Source organism: Nematolebias whitei, chromosome 5, assembly GCF_014905685.2.
Source record: "Nematolebias whitei isolate Nwh7 chromosome 5, NemWhi1, whole genome shotgun sequence".
Classification (NCBI taxonomy): Eukaryota; Metazoa; Chordata; class Actinopteri; order Cyprinodontiformes; family Rivulidae; genus Nematolebias; species Nematolebias whitei.
Window position 1 is genome coordinate 4,331,959 of NC_056502.1, and position 11,927 is coordinate 4,343,885.

Sequence of the window (11,927 nt, forward strand, 5' to 3'; positions counted from 1 at the left end):
ACCGACACCTGACGGAAGGTTAGAGACGGACCGGACCGACACCTGACGGAAGGTTAGAGAGGGACCAGACCGACACCTGACTAAAGGTTAGAGACGGACCGGACCGACACCTGACTGGAGGTTAGAGACGGACTGGACCGACACCTGACGGAAGGTTAGAGAAGGACCGGACCGACACCTGACTGGAGGTTAGAGATGGACCGGACCGACACCTGTCTGGAGGTTAGAGACGGACCGGACCGACATTGCAGCTTGAAATAAATTGAGTGAAACTCACATAATCAGGGCGTATTACATTGTGTTCAAGTTTGTTTTTTAATTATTCAGTCAATTACAGGTCAAACATTTGAAAGGGAAACTTAAACTAGCTAAAATGAGGTGGAAATTATTTCCCATTAAAATGTTTATAACAAAATTTCCACCTGACAGAACCCAAATCCCTGACGGCTGATCTATTCATCAAGTCACACAACCATAATCGACAGCTGAGCTTGAAATGCCCCCATCAAAAATAAGCAGAATGCTCCAATAACCATCTAGACAAAGAAGTCAGAGGCATATCTAAAATAATATATTCACAGGGTGGCAAGAGGCAAATGCATCAAGTTGATCAGTGGATAAGCGTGTCCATCACGACTGGGCCTTCTCTACAAACCTCACATGCACAAATGCAAATCACAGTTAACAGCAAACCACAAATTATTTGTCTTACTGAACAAAGATGTGAATAATAAGCACTGGTTGCAGATTCACCATTCAGTACAAACCATCTTATTTTTATTTGTGTCAGTGAAGCAGAGCTGGGTCCGATGACGGACACATTACATAACTTTAAATCCAATAAAAGCTTCCTAATGAGTATTGATCCAACCATATCTGCTCCACACGGAGGATTTTTTACACATCAAGGCAGATACCGCACACGTCTTCAACTACACATCTTATGGCTTTCTTACTATACACACACGCACACACACACACACACACACACACGCGTTATTGATTTCTTAACTTGAGGGTTTCTCTTCGGTAAACAAAGTGACGATAATTGCTGCCACTCTCCCTCTCATTTGTAAAGTTTCATCAATTCAAGCTGCATCAGAGTCTGTTTACTTTCATGGCATTATTACAGTATCACTCTTTTTTCTGGGTCACAGGGGTCGCGGACATAAAAAACTGAATGTCATTGGTTAAACGAAACGAAAAAGATTTCCCGTATGGTTCAAACTGTTTTTCTGTCTTTTCTTTTGCAAATATGTGAACACTGGAGCGAGTACAAGGAGTAAAACATACTTTAACTTGATGCTTTATTTCTTTATACAAAGAATTGTCTGCATAGTTTGTTTTTTTTTATTTAAAAAATCAAAGTAAAAACTGATCCCCTCCCCCTCTTTCTCTTAATTTTTTTTTTCTTAATCATTAGATATTTTTTTTTACTTTATAATGTCACCCCTACTGGCCACAACAGCCCCCTCCAGCAAACCTGAAGTGGCCCATGAGCCACCAGTTGATATGTTGTAGCAGGTTGTTGCGGCTCCGGACACATTTAATGTAATGAACAAAAAAAAAAAAGGCTCTTTTGATCGTGAAGGTTGCAGACGCCTGTGCACGTTTCTGGTCTGTGGAGTAAAAACCAGAGCACCTGGAGAAAACCCACGCATGCACAGAGAGAACATGCAGACTCCACCCAGAAAGGTCTCGATTGAAGAGGCAACAGCTCTGCCAGCTGAGCCACCTGATCAGCACGTCCTTATTATTCGGACCTGAATTAGGTCAGAGTAAACAAAAACTGAGTTTTGTGGGGCTTTTGTTTACCGAGAACCAAGGTCTTGTTTGAAGCCCTCTTCCTTTTGAACCCTTATGGAGCAGCGGCTAAACCGATTTCAGAGGATAAATTTTACTCCAGCAGAAAAATAGTGGACATGGTCCTTTGAGGATTGTGGCGTTTGAGGATTAATAAGTTTGATTGGCTGCGTGCTCCCAGATTTTATTTACACTTTATCTACATTTGCGCTTCTGTAATCCTGGTCATTTCTCTTTCGCTTGTAAATTTGTGTAGCTCCAGATTTTAAATTAGGACTAACTGGTACTTTCTGCAAACAGCACGCAGACTCGGTCATTTATGCAGCTTCGATCATCTGATTAAATGGTAAATTTAAAAAGCACACGGTATTAACACAGATTTTGTTCCTCCCATGTGTTGTACGTGCTGCTCCTAATCCACTCAGGGAACTTTTCACTTTGCAGAGATTTTTTTGTGCAGAGCAGCATCGGACGGGTTGACAGCTACAGCAGCAGGAGGTTTACATTACATAGTTGCTGACGGTGGCAACAGAAAACCCTTTCAGAGCCTTTCAACATACTGTAAACTAACGCAATATAAGGAAGTGTCATCATCTTTGCTATCCTTGAGCAATATTCCCAACACTGATACAACCTATAAGATGAGCTGAAAAACATTTAAAACATTTCAATATATGAAGTCAGTTCAATGCACGTTTAGTTGATTCGCATCCTTTTGAAACGTGCATGCGTGCCAATTAATCTTAAGTGTTTTAGTGATCATTTGTTCTTTAAAACAGAAGTTCACAGAGTTGCTCACTACTTTAATTACATAATTACAGCGTGCGACTGTGCAGGCGGCATCGTAAGCGTGTATTTAAACACAACACCTGCGGTTAAACTTTCGCCTGTTTTTATCCATGTGCAATCATTATTTTATCCATTTTTATAATTTTATTTTGCTTCTGAGACAAACGTTTGACAAATAATAACTCATCCAAATTCTGTGTTTTTGCAAAGTGGCGACGGACCAAAACCAAAACGCACTGATTCAATGTGACTTTAAGTGAGAACCTTTATTCTGACAATGATCGGTGAACGTGCATCCCGTTCTTCTTTCAGAAACCTGGACATGGTTGTCCTTTTGTTATGAGAAACCAGAAGAGTCCAAACTGGAGTAAGTTTGACAGAAACCAGAATTCTGTGACATGTAAACACTGTCCAGGTTTCTAAATGGACTCTGCTGGTTCAGATCGCTGTGAAGAGAAATCACGAGGAGCCATCCGTGTATCCAACTCCCTTTACGGTTCCTGGGGAGCTGGTATCCATCCCCAGGGGTCAGGGGACAACGTGGACAGTTCTCCAGTCCATTACAAGGACACAGACCTAAAACTCTGGCATGAAAGGCGGCAGGTGATATGCACGCCTTCAACAATTGTGTTTATCATCCACCATACCTCTACTGTAGTCACACATGTTTAAAAAAAGCATGTATACTAATCAAAAACAATTGGACCAACATCAAAACACAGGTTACTTCATCTAATCAGATGTGCATTGATGATCTGTCAATATCCATTGAAGAGTAACACAGTGGGTCCAATAACTGTTTGGCAGTTGATTCAATTAGTCAAATAAGGGTGATATTTCTCTTTTAAAGGAGCTGTGGTCACTGATTCATTGCAACACGATGAATCAACTCAGAAAAAGGAGGAACAGCAGGAGCCACAAACGTTCATCAGCCCTCCTCACATTCCCGTCCGTTACGCGTCATATCTGTAAATACTTTAGACACCAAAACTACAGTAAGAACTTCTCGTGCCGTCTGTATCCAATACGCCACAAAAACCACGACCACTGCCAGCTAAAACAACCGCATTCAGCGCAGAACGCTGCAGAAATTAAAAATCACAAGAGCACGTAAAAATCTCATAAGACTTAAAGAACGGTTTGCTCTGTGCGTTCCGTACCGAGCCGGTTTGTGTCCATGCACAGATTAAAAAAGTGTTTGGTTTTTAAAAAGATTACTTTATTAATCCCAGAGGGAAATTATATGTTGTGATAACTCTTCATCCTGGTTTCATTAAAGAGTTGTTATAGATGCTGATGGCTGTGGGCAGGAAGGATCTCTTGTAGCGTCTGTCCTACAACAGATTAGAAGAAGCCTCTTGGTTTGGTCACGGCTGTTCCCTTTTTTTTTTTTTTTTTTTGTTGGACGGCACTAACGAGGGCGTCTCCAAAGAGTCTAAAACTTTCTTAGGGTTCTTAATTTCCGTGCGCGAGTCAGAGGCCAACCCTTTTATCGCTCAAGTTTTGAGCGTGTGCAAAAACGCGTGCCACAAACGTTCCCTCAAAGTAGAGTCAACGAGGCGCCTTCAGTCCCGCTCGAGATGTTTTCTGACTCCAGAACAGAGCGCTTACACAGAAAACATCGTAAATTCTAAAACGTAGTCCAGATTATAAACGTGAGGTGGCTGTATAGATTGGTACGAAGCATGCTGAATGTTATGAAATATTTATTTTATTAACCTTTATTCAACCAGGCAAATCCCATTGAGATCACCGATCTCTTTTGCAACGGAGGCCTGGACCTGAAGGCAACCCAACGTGTTTTTGTTCTGTGGGAGGAAACCGGAGTACCCGGAGAAAAACCACGCAAGCACGAGAGGAACACGCAAACTCGTGCATGCAAAAAAATAAGCGCATGTGGACAAGAAAATAATGTACAGAACCTAGAATACAGTTTTGCGAGCGGTGCACACGACAATAAGCCCAGTCCATCCTTTATCTGTGAGTCTGGTCTCAGAGCAGGGAGGTCCAGACATCTTTCCACAGCCACCTCGCTTGCCAAGAGACAGTCTCTTCAGCGTGTCCTGGGTCTTCCCCAGGGTGTCCTCCCAGTCGGACATGCCTGGAAAACCATCCGTACCAAGTTCCCGACAAAAAAGTAGTGATTTTCAAAAATTGTCCTCTCAAAAAGCGTCCGCAGGCCACTCAACAAGACTGCAATGGAACATTTGCCAAGTGTCTCTTATTTCCGTCACCGCCTAGCCTTTACCAGTCGAAGCCCAGTGAGATCAGACCTTTAGTCCTCTCTAAACCAGAGTCCTCCTGACGACCAATCAGACGCTTAAAGCAAACACGAACAGAGTCCGTGCGCTAAACTCCAAAAAGATAAAAGCCAAAAGATTTTCACCGACCCGTCCCGACATTCCCAGCAGACTGACGGTCTGCTCCGTGTCTCCACTTAACTATGGCGGCACAAACTGGTCCCCCGCAGCCACACCTGATCCGGCAGGGGTCGAAGGTTCAGCATGCATCACACATCCTGTGTTCAGACTTCTGTATCAGTACAAAGCCCATTGTGCTTTCAAGCCTCCTGTGCACAGCGAGTTTCCCGCATCACATCCTGCCTCTTTGAACAGCCACGCTGCAATAAACACATTACGCTAAATTTACAGTAAAAACAATCTCCACATACTGCACAAGGGGTGCTTCTGGCATGCGCGTAGCCAGGGGGGGTTCGGGGGGTTCGAACGAACCGCCCACTTTGCCAATGAAGTCCCACCTACAACTCCCGCGAGATATAGAACTGCGAGGTGAAGTAATTTCATTCATAAAAAACAATGTCTAACAAAGCAAAGTAAAAAGATGAGTTATTTTTGCAATTGAAGTAATGTTATTATTTGCGGGCTTAGTTTGCATTTATGTTGTTAGAGTTAAGGAGTGGTACTGTGCCTTTAAGAGGATGACGTCTTTCATTCTTCTTCGGTGTTTTTTTTTTTTTTTTTGTATGTTCGGGCGGGACTCGGGAGTACCGAAGTGTTCGTTCGTGTCTGGGATGAGTTCTGAATAGAAGACTGGACACACACGCTATTCCCCTCTCAGTGTGTTGCTCTTTCTCCACTCACAACCGCCTATTTGGTAACACAGATTTACCTCACACAGCAGTGTTTTAACTAGCTAGCTAATTAGCTTGTTTACACATTTGAAGTTATGTGTACCACCGCCAATGAACCAATCAGAGTAGTCCTACAGGTCCACTTTTTCTTCAAACGAACCGCCCCTCATAAAATCCTGGCTACGCCTATGCTTCTGGTGACCCACTTACAAGTCTGGTAGCAGATCATTTAGGATGTTAAAGCCCCCACACCCACCCGTGTTTTCAGTGTAGATGTGCAGCAGATTGCGTGTCAAGAACCAGAGCAGAACTTCAGTGGATTACCTTAATGATGCTGCTCCTGCGTGGGAGTTCAGATTTGGCATCCGGTTCGAGCGAGGCGTTTTCCGCTGCGTGGTTGCCAGGTGTGACCACCATGATGTCCTCCGGTGTCCCGCAGTCTCCGTTCAGGACCGACACTTCGCGGCGCGTCTTGCCCGCAGCCTCGTCGCTGGGCTCGGCCGAGCCCCCGAAATGATTCAGCGGCGGCAGCCTGCCGTCCTCCCCGAACTCCGCCATGCAGGCGCGCACACGCAAACACTCAAACGTCGCAGAGCTTCAGGTTTCCTCCAGTATCACTGGACATGTGCCGTATCATCTCCCGGTGGACGTTTCCGGCCGGTTCCTACGGTTCGAGGGGCTCCCTCCGTGCACGGAGCTCTGAGGAGAGACACACGCACTGACATGAGTGAGAGGAGGAACTGGCATTCTGGTCCAATGAAAGCGGATGTTCACTTACAGTGACCGTGAACGCACCACGCCGGAAAACACATGCGCCAGTCATTTCTCTGTTACGGACACCGGCTGTTCGTGCGCAACGAATGATTTGACGCACCGCACGAGCACGCCGTCACCCTCTTCCCGTTTAAATTAACTTTGAGGGAAATGCGCCTCAAATTAATTCAGCCCTCTTAGATTAATTATGACGTAATTAGCGCGTGCATTTCAGGCTGGTTGTGTTGTACTTGCCTTCAGAGCCGCCTGGTCCTCCCATTGTCACGAACCGGGTCGGTTCCGAGTTGCCGACAGAACCGGGAGGAGGGGGGCGCGGGTCCGTGAGCTCGGCTAGTCCGTTAGCATGCTAGCTGAACTCGGGCGCTCGCGCTAGCTCCGTCTGTGAAGTTTTTACAAGTTGAGCTGCGGCTCGAAAACAAACAAGTAACCCCAACACGCCGTCCTCCGCCGCTCAGGGGCCGCTCTGAGACGTCGTGCGGCAAAAGAAAGCGCCACTTTCCGTTTTTCGGCACTCGAACCGTCGGTAAGTGAAGTCGTCGTATCCAGGGAACAGAGTTGTGTACGTCTCGTGAACGCGCACGAGGCAAAACAAGCCTGCTGTCGGTTTTACACTCAAACACTCCGTCACGTGTCACTTTTTAAAACACGCCCACTATTTTTTTTTTTTTTAATCAGGCAAATTAAATGTGAAAAATGTGTTTTAAATGACATAAATGTTAAAAAATACATATATATCCGCCTTCAACACCATGATCCCCCAAACCCTGATGGACAAACTATCCACACTAGGACTAAACCCCTCCATCTGCAACTGGGTACTAGACTTTTTAACAAACAGACCACAGTTAGTGAGGATCCACAACCTCTCCTCCTCCACCATAACCCTCAGCACTGGCTCTCCTCAGGGATGTGTGTTGAGCCCCCTCCTGTTTACTCTGCTCACGTATGATTGTGCATCTACCCATCCAGGCTGTCACATTGTAAAGTTTGCAGATGATACAGCGGTGGTGGGATGCATCACAAACAATGATGAGTCCAGCTACAGGCAAGAGGTGGAACACCTGGAGAGCTGGTGCAGAGAGAATAACCTTCACATCAATGTGAAGAAGACTAAGGAGATGATTGTGGACTTCAGAAGGAACAAAAACATTTACACCCCCCTGAACATAAGAGGATCTGCGGTGGAAGTGGTCTCCAGCTACAAGTACTTGGGTGTACACATGGATGACAACCTCAGCTGGAGCAACAACACCACCAGCCTGATCAAGAAAGCTCATCAGAGACTCTACTTCCTCAGACGGCTGAGACGAGCTGGTCTGGGAAGCTCAGTCCTCACCTCCTTCTACAGGTGTGCAGTGGAGAGCATCCTGTGCTCCAGCATCAACGTGTGGCATGGAGGCTGCACAGCTGCAGAAAGAAAAGCTTTGCAGAGAGTGGTGAAGGCTGCACAGAAATCTGTTGGAGTCAGTCTCCCCACCATCACAGACATCTACACCTCCAGATGCAGGAAGAGGACCACCTGCATCATGAAGGACCTCACTCACCCAGCACACACACTTTTTGCCCCACTCCCCTCAGGAAGGAGGTTAAGGAGCATTAAGTGTAGAACCACTAGACTGAGGAACAGCTTCTACCCTGAGGCTGTTAGACTCATGAATCTCTAACTAGAATAATCACTGTGAAAAACCATATCATGTTGCTGCTGATCTGTTTCATGTTGCTGCTGATCTGTTTCAATGTTGATGTGTTCATGCGTGCACATCTGCTCACAGACTCATGTTCATGTTTGTGCTGATGTTCAATGTTTTATGTTATGAGTGCTTAGTGTATATTTAGTTGATGTTTTTCTTAGTTCATATCTTGGATGTTATTACTGTTTTTCTTATACATTTTATTGTTGGATGTAACTGGGACCCCGTGTACATAATTTCGCTCCACCACATGTACCACATGAGGTGCGAATGACAATAAAGAAACTCTGACTCTGACTCTGATAAAACTATGCAAAGCGTGCTACAACTGGGGTTATCAAGTGGTGGTCCATGGGCCACGAAGTGGGGTTCCAGTCAGTGGTGGTATTGATATTTTTACTTTTTAGGATAAAATAAAAGGCTATTTTTATACAAAGAAGGAAAAGTAAATCATTATAATTATTATTTTTATTTTAAAAAAAAATTAAACACAAGTACGTGAGTCTGTCTTTTATTTGTGGAAAAATAATTTGAAGTAATAAAGCATTAGGTCAGGGGGCCCACGCCAAGCCATTTGATTTGGCCCGCCAAGCTGTCCTTATTACTATATTAAAATTTCCTTTGAAGAATCAACGTGTTTACACTCAGCCATTACAAGTTTAATGTTAGTTGGAAAGTTATTTTGACAGACTTTATACTGACTCTCGGCAGTTTCTTGCTGCTGAATAACATTTCCTTTGACAAAGCTGAGCATCGTGTAGGTGCCCTTCTTGAGCCCCTAAATTTTAACTCAGAATCTCTGAAAAATTAAGAAACCATCATTAGGATTTTGTAAGGAAACAGTTCTCAAACCTTAGATTCACCAAAATATTGAATAAATGTTGAAAAAATATGGAATAAATGACAAGAGTCTCAAACGGGCCAGTCAAGTCTAAAAATGTCTGCACGAGTCACGCCACCTGTCAGTCAGTCCAGTAGGCACGTCAGCAACTGACCAGTCAACGACCTCAATTTGTCCTGAAGGGAACACCTGTACCTGCAGAGCTGCAGCCGTGTTGCATGAACGCTCGCAGTCAGAGATAGCTCATTCATAAACACTTTACATCTTTTGTTTCATGTTAATCTACTGTAATAAACCTGTGTAAAATACACCAAAATACAGGAAATGGCATCTACTTTATTCAAAATTCTCTGGGGGAGGACCCCCGGACCCCCACCACCACCAACGCAGCCTGTTCTGTAATGTTCTTTATACAGAAGGGAAGGTTAAATAACTGTATAATAAATAAATGGACTTTACTTAAAGAATTATTTGCATTTCATGTATTATATTATTGCATTTGGCCCACAGCCCTCTGATAGATTTAAATTTGGCCCCTTCAGAGAAAAAGTTTGGGCACCCCTGCATTAGGTGAAAGTGAGTATGAATATTAGGCCTGTTTGTTGGATACGTAATTGTGACTTACTGATTTTTTTCCAAATTTAAAAACAATTACTTTTTTATTTAATTGTTTTTTTTTTTCCTAATTCTCACTGGTATCAAACCACTGTAAGTGTTTGAAGCAACTTGTCTTAAAGGAAGAAGATCCCACTTTAAGGCTGGACGTTGGTCAAATAAAGTTTCTCTCCTAGTATTAGAATTATTTACATAGTTGCAGAAAATTGGCAGGAAATGTGTTAATACTAGCCTCTTTTGTTGTGGGTACAAAACAAAATTTTATTTAATTTTAAGGCAGGGGTCTGCAACCTGCGGCTCTGGGGCCACATGCGGTTCTTCGGTCCCTCTTCAGTGGCTCTTAGAAGTTTTGACCAAATCCAGCATGAATGCATATCACCCGCCACCTTTCATTTGAGAGATTTAGATCATGTTGTGTTAACCCTCCTGCTGTCCTGGGGTCACACTTGACTCCAGGACAGCAGGACTCATACCGTTATGAGCACTCTCGTGTGAGATGTGGTGCTGCCCGTGATGGGGATGACTCTCAGCTACTACCACACCAAACATCAGCGTGACATCCATTAAACTGGCTGAGCTAGTTTTGCGCTGACTGGTGTCGATTAGCTGTGGTGGCCATCTTGAACTGGTATGACCCCAAATCGATCAATCAATGACTGCATCAATGAGTCTTTCTTTGTCCAATGGAACGTGAGTTATTTTGCTGACAGACAAACAGAGCTCAAATTTTACAACAAGACCGTGTTCAATGAGCAGCACTTGAAATGTGTTGTGAGTTAATTACAACTACAAACGCACTAAATTGGATAATTGGAGCTTGATGGGTGTAAAATCAACTGAACTGTATCATTTTTTTGGAATGTCAGCTGGCCAAAGCGGCCATTTTGAATGGTGTTTACACCAAAAATTAATCAGTTGTAGACGTCAATCAAATGATGACTTCATGAAAGATTCGTTAAAATACATCCATGAGATATTTTGCTAACAAACATGAGAGAAACATAATGATTTGCCTTCGCAGGTGATGATCAAGAGAGCCAATATACGGGACAGTGAATATTTAAAACATTTAGAAGAGCTCATAAGTCGGAAAATACATAAAATGGTGCATAAATCACACTAATGTTTTATTTTCACAAGGGAACTGTAAAAAATACAAAAACCCATGAAGGAAACAAACTTGAAACAATACAAAAGTGTTTTTGAATTTTACAAAATGTTTAATAAATTAAGACAAAACTTTAAAAAAAAAAACACACAACAGTAGCAAAATATTCACCAAAACAAATAAAATAAAAATGTGCAGAGAAAAGATGTTTATCACAAGAGTTACAATTTAATTTTGATTATGATCGTTCTAGAAGATGATTTGAAGTTATTACCTCTGCTTGTAGCTTTTAATTTGATTTCCTGTTTTTATTTAATATCACCCCAGCGCTCCAATGTCTCTCGTGTTTTTATCTTACAAGCAAACACGTCATTATTGTGAGAAAAAGGCAGTTTTTTTTGTTTTTGTTTCAGTAAATCCAGAAAAAATTAGGCTTGAAATCCTCTTATTGGATACTTTTAGAAAAGAAAAGTATTTGATTTAAAACATCTGTCTTCAGGTGGAACTCCAAACTTAGCCTTCAGTTATTGTGTAAGTAAACTTATTTATAAAAAACACTTGTTCCACAGTGGGATGTTGTCCGACGCCGTTGATGACAGATTTAATAAAAACTGCACGTGATAAATCCTAACGAAGTTATTTCTGAAGAAAAACTCACATGACACTTATTTCCTGTCATGTTGTTCTCCAGTTCTTCCTCTTTATTCAGGCGGTGACTGCAAAAAATCAACTTGATGATCAGGCAACAGTTTTAACTCTTCTCGAGTCAGGATTCTTGTGAAAATAAGGTCACACCCTGAGTCAGAGGAAGTCATGAATTGTGGTTAAATTAAAGCTTCAGAAATTAGTCATACCCATCAGATAACTTGCATTTAATTATTTCAGTCTAAATCAAAACAGTCCTGCAAGAAAAACACAAAGAACAAAAAGGAATATATAAAAAAATAAAAACATTTGATTTATTGGGTTATGACTCAAAAAAATTATTAGCTGTGGTTTGAATGAAGCATAAAGTGAGTTGTACAACACTGCCACCTGCTGGTCAGTCTGAGTACTACCCACGTTTTATTCTGTGGTGCAGATATTTTACGTTTAAATGTGGTCATTTAAATTTAGCAAAAATTCTCAGGAACTAACCAACAAGTATCAATAAAACTCTTAAATAACAATCTATATATATATATATATATATATATCCGCTCCTGTTTCCTGGAA

The 11,927-nt window shown here is 42.5% G+C and overlaps 1 protein-coding gene across 1 annotated transcript in view; it reads right to left on the bottom strand.

The window, feature by feature from the left end:
* LOC119409234 (inactive phospholipase C-like protein 2) overlaps nt 1–6,487 on the bottom strand; it is a 44,405-nt gene extending 37,918 nt beyond the window's left edge. Inside the window, exons 1-2 of the mRNA XM_037676079.1 lie at nt 6,462–6,487; nt 6,008–6,382 (exon numbers count right to left, since the gene is read on the bottom strand). Coding sequence (XP_037532007.1) covers nt 6,008–6,241 — 234 coding nt within the window. The 5' untranslated portion in view covers nt 6,242–6,382; nt 6,462–6,487. The remainder of the gene's footprint in view (nt 1–6,007; nt 6,383–6,461) is intronic.
* Between the last annotated feature and the right edge of the window lie 5,440 nt (nt 6,488–11,927).